Source organism: Physella acuta, unplaced genomic scaffold (genome assembly GCF_028476545.2).
Source record: "Physella acuta isolate Inbredline_101_S28 unplaced genomic scaffold, ASM2847654v3 ptg000195l, whole genome shotgun sequence".
Classification (NCBI taxonomy): domain Eukaryota; kingdom Metazoa; phylum Mollusca; class Gastropoda; family Physidae; genus Physella; species Physella acuta.
The window spans coordinates 229,535-248,112 of record NW_026731714.1 but is presented as its reverse complement, the minus strand read 5'-3'; the positions used below and the strand labels follow the sequence as shown (position 1 = coordinate 248,112).

The 18,578-nt window shown below is 37.9% G+C and overlaps 1 protein-coding gene across 1 annotated transcript in view; it reads right to left on the bottom strand.

Annotated features, from left to right (window-relative positions):
* LOC131936909 (rho GTPase-activating protein 18) overlaps nucleotides 1-18,471 on the bottom strand; it is a 33,655-nt gene extending 15,184 nt beyond the window's left edge. The window contains exons 1-2 of the mRNA XM_059294027.1: nucleotides 18,279-18,471; nucleotides 5,712-6,139 (exon numbers count right to left, since the gene is read on the bottom strand). Coding sequence (XP_059150010.1) covers nucleotides 5,712-5,820 — 109 coding nt within the window. The 5' untranslated portion in view covers nucleotides 5,821-6,139; nucleotides 18,279-18,471. The remainder of the gene's footprint in view (nucleotides 1-5,711; nucleotides 6,140-18,278) is intronic.
* Between the last annotated feature and the right edge of the window lie 107 nt (nucleotides 18,472-18,578).

Genomic DNA, 18,578 nt, shown 5'->3' with positions numbered 1-18,578 from the left:
AGAGGTTTCCCAAGTTACTGTTAATACGCCAATTATTTTTTTTTTAAATTCGGCGCCCGTACCCTTCTCATTACACATTTTTAACCCGATGTTTGCAGTAAATAGTATAACAACACATATTGTTCTACACTTTAATTGAACGAACTATCCGTAGTTGAACAATTTTGTAATTGAGATAGGAAATAACTTCCAACAAAAGGATAGTCGATACATTGCAAAGGTCACTTGCATCTATAACGGAGATATAACTATATTTGCATCATATAAATATAAAATAATGAATAGTTCAGCATATAGCTTAGGTGAGCGTGTTTTTATTTAATCAGATCGTATAATTTAGTGAAACGTTTCTTGTCTATCCTGGCTATAGTCCGAGCCTCCCAGTTAGGGACTTGTAAAACCAATGTAGAATAACTTATAGAGATGGAGGATGTACATCAGCCTTAGTATTAAAGTTGAGACGGCACTTTGTCAGATGTATTCAACATGTTCGCTGTACTAACAGCTGCTTTTTCCTAACAAACAGAAGATTCAATGTTTATTTAACTTTTTAAAAAAAAGTACTCAGTCGTCTACCAGCATTGTTTTAAAAACGCTGAGTGCCAGAAAACGCCGGATCGAAAAAAAAAACACGACCTTGACCTTGGATCGGGTGCGATCAATACAAAAGCATGGCACTGACAATTGCCAGCCGTGCTACACTCGGCGGTAAACTTGAGAACTCACGCGTGGCATTTAGAACGTCATGTCAACTGGCGGGGGGGGGGGGGGAGGTAGTGGAGGAGGGGGGGTAGTGGAGGGAGAGGGGGAGGTAGTGCTGTAACCGGGGGGCACGGGAGTGTATGGGAGCAATTTATGAGGTGGGGCACGGTGGTGATAAGACCGGAACACGAGGGTGTCCGGTGGGGGACGGGGGAATTCTAAGGTAGGGCACGGTGAGGTAGACGTCAGGACTACGACTCGGGCACGAATGTGGGTAATACTGCTGTCAATTTTCCTGTCTCCTGATAAACGAGTCGACATGGGCAACTATATCGTTCACTCACATACACACTCAAATATGTATGGGCTATCTGCCTATAAAGATCTACCCGCCACTATATTCTAGTGCAAACATGTAGAAAAGATAATACATAAAGCAAAACTGGTTTGATACTTGGAACACATTCATCATAAACGTTACATCAATACAAACTGGAGCGAGAAGGTTATGATGACCAGTATACATCGATTTCCGCCTTCCCATTCATTGATTATTTTGTTCGAACATTTTTTTAAACTTTATTTCCTAAATCATTTATTTAGCTATTCATTAACGTCCTTAGCGTCATTGCAGTCTGCTCCGTTATAAATTTTATACTAGAATTGATTATTTTATTTGAGGAATATATGTTACTTGCAGAGTAGAGATATATGCAAGTAAAAGACTCTGCTTAAGAGGCGTTTACTATGTCCACGGGGGGGGGGGGTGTACTGAAACAAGAAATGTAGACCAACAGAGTCAACAGATGTATTCTCAAATTTATCGTCGTTGAATCAATAAACCGGTTTTAAAAGTGTTTACTGAAGATAAGGTTTAAAGACGGGTTAAATGTTCTACTGATGAAGAAAGGAAGTAGGTTTGAAGACGGAAAGACGGGTTAAATGTTCCGATGATGGTGAAAGGAAGTAGGTTTAAAGACGGGTTAAATGTTCTAGTAATGGTGAAAGGAAGTAGGTTTAAAGACGGGTTAAATGTTCCGATGATGGTGAAAGGAAGTAGGTTTAAAGACGGGTTAAATGTTCCGATGATGGTGAAAGGAAGTAGGTTTAACGACGGGTTAAATGTTCCGATGATGGTGAAAGGAAGTCGGTTTAAAGACGGGTTAAATGTTCCGATGATGGTGAAAGGAAGTAGGTTTAAAGACGGGTTAAATGTTCCGATGATGGTGAAAGAAAGTAGGTTTAAAGACGGGTTAAATGTTCCGATGATGGTGAAAGGAAGTAGGTTTAAAGACGGGTTAAATGTTCCGATGATGGTGAAAGAAAGTAGGTTTAAAGACGGGTTAAATGTTCCGATGATGGTGAAAGAAAGTAGGTTTAAAGACGGGTTAAATGTTCCGATGATGGTGAAAGGAAGTAGGTTTAAAGACGGGTTAAATGTTCCGATGATGGTGAAAAAAGTAGGTTTAAAGAACGGGTTAAATGTTCCGATGATGGTGAAAGGAAGTAGGTTTAAAGACGGGTTAAATGTTCCGATGATGGTGAAAGAAAGTAGGTTTAAAGACGGGTTAAATGTTCCGATGATGGTGAAAGAAAGTAGGTTTAAAGACGGGTTAAATGTTCCGATGATGGTGAAAGAAAGTAGGTTTAAAGACGGGTTAAATGTTCCGATGATGATGAAAGGAAGTGAGATACGCTCCTCCGGTGTGTGCCGCTCTCGTTAAAGCAATGCCAGGTGTTGAGAGATTAAAAATAGAGAGCAATGCTCAGAATCATTCCGTGCATTCACGGCGAAGAATAGGGAAATAGCCTCCCCTTGCTGAATGATGACCTTTAGGCCTAACTCTGGCCTAACAAGCCGGAAATAACATGGTGTTCGAACCAGGCTTGAGTTATCGTTACTGACTCCCCTGTTGAAGGCAGGGTAAATACAGCCATTTACAATCTGTCTTACCCAACGTTGGGTAAATAAATAGGCCTACACGATGTTTCAAGAATTGTATTCTATTTGTTGTAACGAGGCAGGGTAAATACAGCCATTTACATTCTGTCTTACCCAACAAAGCTGGCGTTAGGTAAATAAATACACAATGTTTCAATGAAGAATCAAAGGTGTTGCTCCTCAAGAATTGTATTCTATTTATTGTAACGAGTTTTGCTCAAGAAGATGTAGATTCTATACATAATGTATTGTAATAAAAACAAAGTACGTGGGAATATGAAATAATATTTATCTGTGAATATTTATGGTCTGACGAAGATTAAGCTCTACACTTCCCGATTTAAGTCTAACTTATGTATTGATTCAGTTATACATGGTACACAGACAAATCGAACATGCATATAATGTGTAGGCCCTATAACTTGATAAGTTTGTAATAAAACATTCAAAGAAAAGGTCATGGAGTACGTTTACATCACATTGAAAGAAATTGCCATCAAAAGTCTACCACAGGATTATGCCTACTAGTGCTACACAATAGGACATGCCCACCAGTGCTACACAATAGGACATGCCCACCAGTGCTACACAATAGGACATGCCCACAAGTGCTACACAATAGTAATTGCACCGTGCTACGCTATGAAATCTTTATGCAGTCATGCTCGTCTATGTTAATAGTTCAAATCTTGCGCAATCCTAGCATGTTTGGATGGTAACTGGTAACGTATCGATAAAAGCTTGTGACGATTCCAGGATGGGACACGAGGACCACTTAGAAGGAATCAACGTTCTGCCATTACAAGAACAAGAGCAGTGTAGGTTTAGGCCTAGTTGTAACGGTCGTTTTACAGCATTAGGACCAGGCTATACAAATGTCAACCTTAAGCTGATGTAAACTGGATCTTCATCAGCTAAGTATCAGAGTTTTAGATTGATATACACGTTTGACGCCATTGAGAAGGCTTTTATTACAATGATTCCAACGGGAAAGTTCGTATATAATGACTCCAATGGTAAGGTATTACAAAGATTCAGGAGGGAATGCTCGTATAAATAATGATTCCTAATTGGAAGGCTGGTATACACTAATTTCAAAGGGAAGGTTTGTATACACTGATTCTAATCTGGTACGTTGGGCACAAAGTTACAAACATTCAAGTTGCCATAATAACAGGAACAACAAAAGTCTGAACAAACCACTGTATGCTCGTGTATCTGTCCTCAGGTATGTGGCGGTGTGAACAGGGGGATTGTGTGCACATACAATGGGCATCGTCGCGACAAGTCTTGGGGAGTAAACAGGTGCTTTACGGTTTCTTTCGTTAAAAATTTCCTCTAACAAGTACAAGTTTTTATTTCGAATAAAACAACACATGAGAAAAAAATAAATGTTTGTCCCCAGTTCATTAAAAAATTGAACTAAAGCAGGTGATGTAGTGTATATGCTTGTGTACAGTTCACGAGTAAAATATGAAAGGCTCTCATGCTACACTTGTTTAACCTGTGGGGATTTAAAGCTCCCTCAACAATCGGTATGCGAACTGCAAATATTGGCGCAGAGGAAAATCTTTTTGTTGTGGCTTTAGTAGGTCAAGCTCCGTGTGGACAAAGGCTGGTTAGTTCGATCTAAGGGGCGGCAAAATGTGGGCAATCAACAGATAAGATGGTGGTTTGATATAATGGTCGGAAAGATGTAGGCAATCAACAGATATGATGGGTTGTTCGATCTAAGGGTCGGCAAAATGTAGGCAATCAACAGAAATGTAGGCAATCAACAGATATGATGGTGGTTCGATCTAAGGGTCGGCAAGATGTAGGAAATCAACAAATATTGTGATGGATTTAGAAATAAGAAATAAAGATTTAGTACCTGTTAAGTTTACCGGAAATTGCTCTAAAGTTGATAGAAAACTACGTACACATTCATACATGTGTATAAACTTTCGCCTAACTAACTGAAACGATACGTAAGTTATTGAGTTCACTTACCCCCCCCCCCCCCCCCCCACCTCCCCCAATACACACAAACTCATATTGACAAGATTGCAAAACATGGTTTTTCCGCCCCAGGAAATACTTCCCCTTATACTCCGTATACGAAAAAGGTAAAATAAGTGTGACAGATTTGTATCAAACTATGGTAAAATGTTGCTCAGTGAGGTAAGATCATCAATATTCCAATCAGTAATTGCACCAAAGCTTTCCCTAGAGAATGATAATTGTATATCCCATTAAACCGTTTTAACTACCAGCTTTACCGGGTTGGTTTGAAACTGGTTGCTTCCCTGTCAGCTAGTCACGTGTTCTGGGTTAGGTGTCGGCCACAAATAACGTCACGCTCATTTCACTAGAGTTTATCCCCCATCTCACCTTACTGTCCTCACATAAAAACACTCCTCTTCCGTGTTTCTTTCAGGAATCTCTTCGGGGGTTTACCCGCCCGAAGCATGTATACAACCCTCCCCCCCCCCCCCTCCCACCCTGAACGAAATATAATTAATATAGAAAAAATACATATACTTTTACCCGTGTGTCGACCCCCCCCCCCCCCCGAGAAAAATTTGAAAGAAACACTGCTCCTCTCTTCTCCCCCCCCCCCCCCCCCCCAATGATGCCACAAGACTTTACCCTAACCCTAAATACAAGTCAGCCGAACGAATTCTTAAGCCCCATCTACCTGCCAGGTGTGTACAGTGGAGTTTTTTTAAAATAGACAACCGTTTAGCAGTTGGCCAACTTGTATATGTGTGGTCACTTTCAATTCCTACAAAAAGGGGCAGGACAATATATTAAAGACAGGGTGGTTTTTGCCAGTTTCGCTATTAGTGTTACGATCAAAGTCAATAATAGGGTTAGGAGCAGGACTATCAAGCAGATTATAGCAGAGAAAAAAAAAAAAAAAAAAACTAGAACGTAGATCTATATATACTGCAAACATTTCTATTAACAGATTTACCTAATTGTCTTCATCGTATATTTCAAAAATAAAAATGTGATGTTTTAGCATGTCTAAAAGAAATAGAGATGGGGTGGTATTTTGGGGGTGTTAAATATATGAACTCACCGTCCGGCGTTTTGGACAACTCATCGTCATCGCTGTGTGAGTCGCTCTGCTCTATAGTGTCCCGCTCCTTGAAGTAATCCTCCAGGTCGTTGTTGTGTGCCGCCGCCATCTTGGTGTACAGAGAGGCGCGGGGTTAGTCCATCGAGTCTCCAGCGGCTCTAGTCGTGGGCTTCATCGTACACAGTCCGAGACGTGTGATGCCGCGGAGACCACGGGAACTGGCTAGAATTTATTTCCCTTACACCACTTCCAGTTATTAGAAACAAACGGTCCACTCCATAGAAAAATATCCGCTGATTAAAATCGTGACCATCAAGCGATAAGGAAAAACAAACGAGCTGGGGAAAAAATCTATTCCAGTGCAGGAAATCTTTTCAACTGTACATTATCGTGTTGCCGGTTAGGTGTAATGCAGTTCAACGACAATTCTGAAATAGAGGATGAAAACAGGTTTAATAGGTTAAACATACACATTATTTAACATAACGGGTTAACGTACACATTATTCAGTTCCGCGACATTACTGAAATAGAAGATAACATAGCAGAATGAGTACACACATTATTCAGTTCCACGGCAATTCTGAAATGAATGATAGATACACGTTTCGCTTAGAACATGTTGTGAATGACTTGAAACAACTTATAAACAAAATGTTACCTGAATGTTAAACAGACTGACTGAAACACGTCAAACTTTATACAGGGTAAGTTTAGATAGAAAATATAACCAAGTGCGAGTGCGCATGCTCCACGTGTTGGTTCAAGCTGGCCGAGACAGATGCCCGGCTTAAACATCGACGTCACCAATCACCAGGATGACGCCATCTGCATTAAGCCTCGTCACGTGCAAAGTGTATTATTTTATTTTTACACCAGACCTAGACTGGCACGTGCGGGAGGTGAGGGAGGTGAGGGGACCGGTGGTACCATCACGGACTGCTTTGTTTGGGGCGCCCGCTTGCCTGCTAGAGTCTAGCTATACTTACAGCACAGGTTCATACATAAGCCGGACCGAATCATTCATTCATTACTTTTTTTTCTACATCTACTTGGGTTCCTGACCACACAAGAAAGTTTATTTAATGTGCTTTTGTCTTAACATTGGTTCCTGCATCGTATCTATTTTACTCATTGGGAGAAAATCTATGAAGGCAAGTATTTGACGTGAATTGAAGGCAACAAGTGGTACGAGACTATCCTGGTAATCAAGGTTAATTAGTTGTTTCCAGACACGTTGCGCTCAACATCGTGACTTCCTCGAGGTGACGATACGGGGGGGGGGGGGGGTACGTTCTCCCTAGAGGTGGGGGCTGACGATGAGGGAAAGCCCGGGGAGGGGGCGATACCCATGTTTCCCTTAAAGAGGAGGGGTTGACGATGGGAGAAGCAATATTGGCACGACAGAAGAAGCGAGGAGGGAGTGAAGAGGAGACTGCGGGGGGGGGGGGGGGGGGGTTACAAATCTGACAATGATGTAATGTTACATGACAGCACTATCGATCTAGGTGTTCTGGTCTAGGCTGAACATTTTTTTTTCTCCTAATGAACTGCGTGTGGTATTGGGCTTTCAATTAATCGACGTTTGCACAGCGGGCTAATTTAACACAACAAAAGGTGAATGTGTACGTTGGAAACAATGTCAGCTTAAGAAAGTATTTAGTGGTTTAGTAATGAACAATTATAGCGGTAGATGACTGCGTTAGAATATGTCAGAATGTCTGTTAAAAGAAACGAAACAGTTCATATTGGAAATGTGTTAAATTGGTAGGGCGATGTAATCAAATAGTAACGCCAAGTCTAGAGTTCGATTCCTGGTTTTAACTGGCCTTTTCGAGTGAAAGTGAAAGCAGTCCACCCTAGTTCTGATAAGTCCAATAAAGGGCAGCTGGCCGTTCGACTGGCCATAACCAACAACATCTCTAGTGACCACAGGCGAACTATACTTCATCTCTCCCATAAACATTACAAGTATTTAACTAAGAAGTCACCATAATAAGAGAAAAAAAATCGAAAAAAAAAAACTACAAGCAATTAAAAATAAAACAGAGCAGATAAAAAATACACGACATCAATGCGAGTTGAGTGAAATAATACACGTCGTCAATGTGAGTTGGGTGACAGTGAAATAATACACGACGTCAATGTGAGTTGAGTGAAATAATACACGACGTCAATGCGAGTTGAGTGAAATAATACACGACGTCAATGTGAGTTGAGTGAAATAATACACGACGAGTTGAATGAAATAATACATGACGTCAAAGCGAGTTGAGTGAAATAACACACGACGTCAATGTGAGTTGAGTAAAATAATACACGACGTCAATGCGAGTTGAGTGAAATAATACATGACGTCAATGCCAGTTGAGTGAAATAATACACGATGTCAATGCGAGTTGAGTGAAATAATACACGACGTCAATGCGAGTTGAGTGAAATAATACACGACGAGTTGAGTGAAATAATACACGACGAGTTGAGTGAAATAATACATGACATCAATGCGAATTGAGTGAAATATTACACATCAATGCGAGTTGAGTGAAATAATACACGACGTCAATGTGAGTTGAATGATATAATACACGACGAGTTGAGTGAAATAATACACGACGTCAATGTGAGTTGAATGATATAATACACGACGTCAATGCGAGTTGAGTGACAGTGAAATAAAAGTTGAAAACGTCAATTTCAACAGCGCTGTGATGTATGTTTAATGTCATTAAACCCGGGTATTCCTTAAATAAGTTCAAACTTGTGTTTTCCCATCTTTTTAAAGCAACACAATGTAATGTTAGAGTTTCAACTCTCACTAATAATATACCCAGACGCTATATTTAGTCGGGATAGAATTTCTGCACGTCACGTTTGTTGTTAGTTAAATGATGCTGGGTGACTACGTCATTGCCACACAATGTAGGAGGTAAATAATTGTGTTTATATTGTGTCCATTATAGACAGTCCTAGACGAACTAACATGATACACCTTCATGAATCTTTAATAACATTTTAAGGGCGGCCGACAAATATAACTTGTAAGAATGGGGGTCAAGCAGGTAGTAGAATTCTAATAGTTATATAAAGAGGACTGTGTGTTGTGTTGATAAAACTGTTTATACATAAGTAATATTTAGAGAAAACCTGCATTAATTTTTACTTTCTCGTATATACGTAGTATAGAGAAAGTATTGTAATCGTGCAAAAAAAAAAAATCGAGATTTTTACAAATCTCGACGTTTTACACCTCACTGATACGGAAAAACATAATTTTGCAATCTTGTCCGTATGTCTGTGTGTGTGTGTGTCTGTCTGTGTGTGTGTCTGTCCGTGTGTAAACACGATAACTTGAGTACCGTTACAGCTAGGTTGATGAAATTTCATATATAAGTATTTTATCAAAATCGTAGATCCGTATCAACTTTTGAGCGATTTCCGATAACCAGAAGTGGTACTTTTCCTACTTTGAATTTTTCAAAAGCCTATAACTTGAGTACTATTTCAGATAGATAAATGAAATTTCACATGTAAGTAAAAAATCTAATTCTCTACCTTCTGTTAAATTTTGAGTAATTTCCGTTGACTGGAAGTAGTAATTTACGCTACTTCCGATTTCTCAAAAAACTAATGTAAATTTTTAAAGTACTAATAATATTGCGCACTATTATACGCGTTTTTATTCGGCGTTTGCTTGGTGCGCAATGTTTTTTTTTATGAGATTCTATTCTATTTTTAAAAGTTTAAGTATTTAAAATGGATTAAAAATCATAACTATATCCCCAGTTACCATCCCCTGTTGTTTTATATAAGAATATTCGAGAAAGTTTAGGGGAGATCACTACCGGTTTATTTTATAATACTAAAACAAAAAATCCTAACACAACAGACTAGCCCAAAGGTTAAAGTTATAACACGTGTTTGGTTATGGCTAATTGATAAGAACTATTGACATAATATTTTATGATATCCACTGAATAACTGCTATACTTTAACTTGCCTACACGAATTTAAAAAATTGTAAAAATTAAAACATTTAAGATGTAAGATTTTCCTTAAATGTGTGACAATTTCAATCACTTATTACCTCAACAACCTAATAAGGGTGTATGTAAAGAACGCTTTCTTTTTTAAAAGGAGGCAAAGGGTTAAGTGTAATGCAGGGAGCGTTGGTGCATGACTTCATTGATCCCTCCCCCACCCTCTCGTACCCTTTAGGTTGGACACAGCTTTCCTCTAACTCTCTAGCCTTCACTGTATTCAAGCAAACTCATTCAATAAGGGTTGGCTGTTCTTTTTTTCAATAGGGCACATTTACTTTGCTTTATACAGTTGTAACTCTACCGTTGAAAACAAGGGATTCTTCGTCTAAAAATGTATTTTCTTTACATTAACTTACAATAATAAAAATCTGAAATTTCCCTCTAAACTCTCATCTTACACGCGTCAAACCGATGACAACTTTAGAGTTGCTTCACTAAGTTATTTTTAAACACTGGCTTTATTATCTACATGCACTGAGCACAACTTTGTTTCCAAGTTGTTTCCCTTAACAGTCCCAGTTGCTTCCCTTAACAGCTCTGCTATTCTATCTACTGATGCATGTGATAAGGCCATACCATTCGTCAAACCAGTACTCGCACATAAGTATCTCTTACAATACGGAAAAAGTTAAAAATTAGACTAGAAAAAGGACATCTCAATTATTAATATGTAGCAGGAATTGTAAGAAGGATGATACATTACTTAAGTACTACGACGCAGTGTAATCAAGATGATAACAGCCACTAGTGTGAATATGCTGTAGGAAGTTAAGTTATTGGGAAGCTGACTCTAGTACTACGATGTAATAGGAAGTGTGTTACTGTTATTAAGATGATAACTGCCACTAGTGTGAACATGCTGTAGGAAGTTAAGTTATTGGGAAGCTGAGTCTAGTACTACGATGTAATAGGAAGTGTGTTATTAAGATGATAATTGCCATTATAATTAACATGCCATAGGAAGTGTGTTATCGGGTATGATAAGCGTATCTCAACGTATTTTTTAAAAACCGGTTACGTTGATCACGTGACACGCGAGTAATCGATGGCGAATGTCACGATCCATGCGTAATTGATCATTTGAGACTAGTTAAGTGTTTCTAACCCAGTCCTCCGGCTCGCATCTAGTCACGTCTGAACAAACAGATCGAAGTCCGTGGATCTCCCGCGAGCCGAGTTCTCACACACACAAAAAAAGGTGTTAGTGTATAATACCTCGAGCCCACATACCTCAAAAAATGAACGACTTAAAAAACGGTCTACCTTCTTAGTTGAGCCAGCTGTCGAGGACGGATGTCATTACCGACGTTAAAACAGTTCATTAAAAAAACATCATTTTTCAACTGGAAATGTATTTTTGTCACGTGTTACTTAGACTTTTTAAAATACTCTATAATTGGATAACGTGCCGATGAAAATAAAAAACACGACATATTTTTTAAAAGTTTCAAAATAAAAATATAAAGCTCCTATTTGACCACAGTTGCTTCAATAGGCCTATATTCAATGCTGAGGTCGATCTTTCAAAGACCACTGTACATCATTAATGACCTCAATTAAAACAGTCCTCTCTGATAACAGGCCTAATGGGTTACACAATGGCACACAGGCGACTACAGTTAAACACAAGCAGATAGCCAGGTGATACCCGTGTAAATCTCAAACACGACATTGTCAGTAAGGCTAAAACCCTATAGGCTCTTGAGGGTGTAGCGCACAGCTCGACGGATACGCTGGTCACGCAAATATACTTAATCATTAACTACACAATTATATCTGGTCATCAATGAAACTTTGTACTAATATTTTTTGTGCACCCGGTCACTACGCAAATCAGAGCAGAATGTATTTTACAATTCTATAAAAAAGAGTAGACCTATAGAGGGCGTGTAGCCCGGGTACATCTGGTGTATCTCTTGTTGTTGGTACTGGAACCTGTTGTTTTTACTTCCCGGAAGTCGATGCATTTAAAACAAATATTCATCATCTAAGCTTAATTGCAGCGGGGATGGGATGGGATGGGGGGGGGGGGGGGGGAAGGTTCGACAGCTGGCCACACAAACATGAGTTACAGTTTGGAAGGTGCCGAGTTAAAATGCGATGGCGTAGCTAAACATAGTGCCTCATAATGATTGCTTTCTTTCAAGTCAGTGTTTTACATGGCCAAAATAATTTTAAACATGTAGCTAAGTAAAAACGTTACTACTTACCAGACAATTTTTATGTGTCCTCTATTTAATTATAGTTTCTAAAACTGCCAAAAAGAAATTGTAAACATTTTTTTAAAATTTAACGAGCTATACTTGAGCCAATGACATTAATCCGTCAATTATCTTGAGAGAACTAATCATCTAACACACAAATATAATCAAGTATTATAAGATGAATTATAAAAATTAAGCTTTTACTTTTTTTTAAAACTGTCTATCAAGAAATTACTAGCGACTGATCGTAGACACGATCCCTTTATTTTACACCAGAACGTTTTATGTTATTGAATCATCCGCGTTATCCACAACACTTTTACTTGCAATACATAGATCTAGTTTGAATACAGAGCGACTTCTCACATAGAAAAAATGTGATCAGTTGAAAGAAGACTACATTCCGATGTAAGGTTTCAGTAAAATTGTACTGCGGCTCGCTACGGGGTGAGTAAACAAACACGACCCGATGACTTTCTAGCCTATGTTTACTTTGTTGGGGAAACAATGGCCATTTATAGCGGCACCTGGACTGTAGATCCGCTTCAATGAGGATATACAGCACCTCTACTAGATTCTACAGTATGGTATGGTAACTTAATATTGAAAGCCTTTAACTAGAAGCAGACCTAAATTGTACAGTCCTGTAACTTAATATTGAAATTTTTAACTAGATCTAGATGTACATGACTAAAGACTTCAACTTTCAACTAGAAGTGTACTTTACTTTACCAGAACTTAGTGGTACATCTTTATTCGTGAATATTTATGACACACTTTCAACTAGGAGTAACTAACACAATGGTATGTAAACAAAAGTAAGCGACCGCCATCATTAGTCATATTGATATTACAGATATAGAATTACATTACAAACCTAGGGGCTGATGAAGCTCTCTTCAGAAGGAACGGTAATCGTTTACGTCTACGTTACAAAAGACGTTGTGTAAATACAACATTGGGTTTAAACAGGGTGTAATAGTTTGTGGTAGTTATGGATTTAAACCTTATTGCACGAGCGTTTAAACTGAACCAAAAAGTAAGTGCTACAAAGTCGTAATGTTTATGTACAGAAAACGGCACCGGTTGTGTTTACAGAAAAAATTCTATTGTCCACGGTTTATTTAATCGTTCAATCAAGTCTCTATGACAAATGGTAAGCTCTTATTGGCACCCTGTTAATAATAAATTAGGCGCTGAAACGATAAGCTCCATTTGACATGTAATAGCCTAATGATATTAAAATAGCGCTGTAAAATCCCACCGAAAAAGGCATTAATTGCTCCCTATAAACGGCATGAAAATCCATACGTACACAGCAGAGTTGTTTACCTGTCAGATGACCCCGATAGCAGATAACCAGTCCAACGAGTTAACTACAACGGTTGATAACGCAAACACAAAGATTGCAAACGTGTCCGATATACAAGCTCCATATGGGTTACTGAATGCAGCTCAATTTATCCCCCGCATATTCAAACACAGGTCGGATAAAAAGATATTTCAAAATGTGAGGCTGGTAGAAACATAGAAGGCAGTGCAACATGCCATTGTTTAATGGCTAAAAATAGTTAAAAGTTTTTTTTTTTTTTTAAACTGTAGTGAGGAAGGTGTGTTGTAAGTCCCAAGTCATGTCCCATTTTTTAATTGAAATCAGGCGTATGCATAATTCACAGGAGCATGTTTGCTTAAAGCTGGAGGGTAAAAATATAAAGCAAATAGCCGCTAGTGGGGTTCTATGAAATGTAGACAGCAGAGAGGGGAGGTAAAAAAAAAAAAGGACAGGTACTGTTTAGCTAAGATAGAAGTGTGTTTCAACACGAATGTGGGAATATCCTGCGTGCTGGTTTATTACATGTCATCAATACATACAACAATCTTCAGGGGTAGAATGTGGGAATATCCTGCGTGCTCGTTTATTACATGTCATCAATACATACAACAATCTTCAGGGGTAAGGTAGTCCATAAAGGTCGTCAACTTTTATGACGATTTTTAACACCCCCTTCCCCATAAAAAGGACTTATTTATAGAAAACGTCACACTTTAACTTACCTCCCCCAACCCCAGTTTCACAACAGGAGTTTCTAAAATAGTAACTGAGCTAGCTAATTGAGGTACCGGATCAATTTCCGTTACAATTCAAAATAGTGGTTAAGATTCAGTACTAAAAAATTCCACATTTTAAAGTTATACACTGTGACTTCTACCGACCTTCCCATCAAAGTCCACCTCCCCCCCCCCTCCCCAGGAGTGTGACGTAATTTATGGAGTCGTGTATTTCAATAAAAAAATCCATGGATATATTGGGAGGGGGGAGAGGTCCCCCCACGTGACAACCTGATAACAGATGGTGTGTTTGTAAGCAGCATGTACACTCCATTATCTAACCTGGGGCTGTGTCTGAAAACGTCACTCTACAACCCAGGCCTACTATAGCCATGCGTAACATCCCATAATAACGTCGTGCTGTTTACAAATTAGTAGGTCAACCTTATAGAAGTAACCAGTCGAGGGAAGGGGTCAGATAAAGAGGTTTTATCAGTCAATTTTAAAAGTAATGCGTGGATTTTTCATTTGTAGTGTTAATCTAGGTTAAGGTATAAATAATGTGTGTGTGGTTTTCGTAATAATCGATTTTTTAATAAGAGCACATCGATTTTTGAACATTAAACGTGGTGTTAGTGAAAGTGATAATTCTTACACTAACCTAACCTTACGTTTAATGTCAGAGTTTCGATTATTAGGGTGCAGCTATTTGGAGATAACAGCCGTAAAGACAGGCGAGTTATGTTCAGGGTTAGTTTTTTGGGAACGTGGAAAGGTTTGACGTGTTAGGAAAGTACTGTATCAAAGACATCCTTTTCTCAATACTTCAGTTTAGAATATGAAGTCTTATTCTTTATTTTACACAACCCTAGCTTCTTCCAGGCATCTCTTGGGGTGGGGGGTGGGGGTGTATATCTCCCTCCCCCCCCCTGAACAAAATGAAATTTATATAGAAAATATATACCTTAAACAGTGTGTGTGTCCCCTACCCCCCCCCCCCCCTAAAATTTCAAGTGCTATCCCGGTGAAAAAGTCTGAAAGAAACACTGTACACAACATCCATTTAAGTCACTGAACTATATATGAATAATAAAAAAAGATAAATGCCAACTTGCTCTATCAAAATATAGAGTGAAACATATCTAAATTCATTTCTTCAACATTGCTGCTTATTTTAGCCGCTAATCCTCCCAAGGAAAACATAGTCCAAAACAAACATGCCACATACAGGCTTACACTGACAACTCTGGCGAAACTGAACAAACTGGTTTTCAATAACAACCAAACTTCATTGATATTAATATATCAGATTTCGACTCAAACATATTGTGACATGGAATTGAGTTACAAAACTGCATACTATTTTTGTATGTTTTTAAAATGTCAGCAATCAGTATTCCAGTCAACTGGTGTATTTATTAAATAAAAAACTAATTAAATTTAATCTATAAATAACACTATGCTTTTAAAATTATTTTCAACTCCCCCCCCCCCCAACGGTCACAAAAAGCCAAACCTCACCCCTAAGATGATGTATGTCACACTTCAACCTACATACCCCCTCAAAATTTCAGGTGTTAACCTATGTTTATAATGAATACCCACCCGCAACTCTTTATCTACAGGGGCAATCATGTCCAGTCTACCTCCACAGCAAATGGAATAGCAGTGTGAACAGTTACACCCAGCTGCTTCATAGCTTTTGGGGGCTGGCTGATGGGCGGAACAACAGACTTCATACAATTGTAGTCTCACTCCATGATCTACATAAGACTTAGGGAGACGGCAATTAACTAGATACAAAGCAATAAGGGAGACTATTTATGGATAGACCAAAGAAAGAATACATTTTACTGGTGTGTAGAATTACTATTATCACTTGTACAATTGTAATAAGTCAGCATTTAAGTTTTTAAACAACTAATTCAATAACATAACTCCCTCTTTTCGGGGATTTCTTAATTATGTGGACATCTCACATGATTAAAACAAGAACATTTCCTTTAAACCATGTTTAGTAGCTTGCATTGCAATAAGTTAATTCTAAATAACAATTGTCAGCATCTTTTGGCACTGATGGCTGCTTTGAGATTTGTCACAATCAATGAACACCAGCTTAACTGACTGGTCAAGTGATAGATCCTTTTTGATTTAGTTAGCTCCCCTTTTGTTATTGCATACTATAGTTGTTACATTTTTTGGACAAATTTAATGTCTATTTAGACAAAAAACTATATATTCATGTGGAATTTTATGGAGGCGGGCAAATAATAATAGATGTAGGTAGCGCTCTATGCTTGACTATTAGTCATTAGTAGACGCATAATATAATAATCAATTTTTTTTTATTATTCAAGTTCATTTTAATTCATGTTTCATTTTAATCAAACTGTTAGAATTGACTTGTAAATCCATGTATATGTTCCTGGCAATGTATGAAAACCTGGCACCTTATAGAATACCTTGGCAATGTTTAATTTAATTATTATACATGTTTTATGAGGCCAAATAGTATAAATATAATAGTAGGCTCATAGATATATATAATTATATATTATAATGAAGGCCTATAGGGCCTATAATTTATTAGGCCTGTGTTTAATTTATATCAATTGGCCTAGGCCTAAGTATTATATATCAATAATAGCAGGCCAAAATCTGATAGAATTCTAGATGTAGATTCTAGGCCAATATAGATCTAGATTTATATTCACTTTATTACAGAATCCATGAAGAAAATATTAATTCAGGTTAGATCTAGATAAGGGGTCGTCCATAAATGACATCACACTCGGAGGGTGGATCCGTAATTTTGTGACGGTGTGTAATGGGGGGGGGGGGGGGGGTCAGATGGTGTGAAGTCACACTTTTGCATTATAAAAATTTTTTTTTAGAAAACGAATTTTAGCCATTATTTCGCGTTTTAGAAAACTGTTTTAATAAGTTGTAATAGGAATTGCTTAAAATACTCTATGTTAAGAGAGTCCAGACAAGATTTTGGAAAAATATAGGTGTTTTTAGAAAAATTCAAATGCAATTTTGTGGGGGGTTGTAGGCTGAGATGTGACATCATTTTAGAGGGGGGGGGGTCTTGGCTTTTTGTGACGATATGTGGCGGAGGGGAGGTAAAAATCGTCAAAAAAAGTGTGACGTCATTTAGGGATGACCCCTTAACTAATTGAGGAAAATGTGTATTTATTTTAAAAAGTTTTAATTTATATAATAGTAATATGTAGAGTTTTTCAAGCATGATTTCTTGTTGCAAGTTCTTTTTTCCTAAACATTTAGCTCTATCTATAGTAATATTAGTAGGCCTACTTACTATAGGCCTAAATGTCAGCAAGTTTGGTAAGTTGTTAAAGAGCTAAAGCCTTAAAGTCTTAAAGTAAAAAGCGTCTTTAAAGCCTTTAGTTTAAGTTAGGGCCCTAAAAAATTACTGTATAATAATAAGGCCGATGCTAGCCGGAAAAAGATATGCATGCACAATGGAGAGAAACTACAACTTGCCTTCGCTGCGATGTTTTCAATGGAAGTGCGCATGCGTGTGTTTACAACCCCAGAAACCTCTAGCCCTATCCCTAATCCTAACCCCAACCCTAACCCTAGCCATAGGTCACTGCGCATGGGCAGAACTATCTTTTGCCGACTAAGTGGCGAAAAATCTTTTTCTGAGTAGACACTTCATAATAATAATTGTATAAAAAATTAGGCCTCTAGCTAGATCTAATTAAAGTAAAAGCTTAGCCTATAAAAGTATAAACAAATGCCTATTAAAAGTATTAGTAATTAGAATCTAGATCTAGAATCTAGTTACTAGATCTAGAGTCTAGACTTGTAATTTAGGCTACTAATTTAGCTTTTAAATTATTAGGCCTACCCCAATGTCAATGATTGTCAGAGTCAAGCTAATGCTAACTTCAACTTTCAATCGCGATAGCCTAGAATCTAATCTAGATTCTAGAATCTAGATTTTAAAAGATTAAATATTTAAATGTGAATGCACATCAAAACTGCAGAAGCAATCCAGTCCTTGATAATTTTTAGTTTGAGAAATTTTTATTTTACGACTTTTAAAAAAATGTAGATCTAAGTCGTCTGCTAGATCTACGCACAAGCGTAAAGTAAAGGGCCACTAGACTCACTAGACACTGACAAATTCGCTCTTTCATTTCAGTCTTTTTAAGTCCAAGTCAACAGTCGATAAATCTGTTTCAAGTTTAAATATTATATCACAGTTGTACTAATTTTATTCGATTTTAAAAAATCACTTACTAGAGGCCTAGGTCTCAAGATCGAAACTCCTTGCTGAGATCCTTTAGGATCGCAATTCTTTGGTAGTAAATGAACAACTCCAGGCTAGGCTTACACATCATTTTTCACAGGTGTGTCAAGTTAGTTTGATTTTTCAAGCAGTTAAATTTACACAAGAGAGCTCTACTTTTTTCCCGTTCTTTTTTTAGAGCCATTCAGCGAGAAAAAAGCCAGTGACTGCGCTGAGCAAGACATCAATGAAGCAAAATTATTATAGCGGTGTTCTTATGAAATGTACACCCCATTAAAATAAAATGTTGA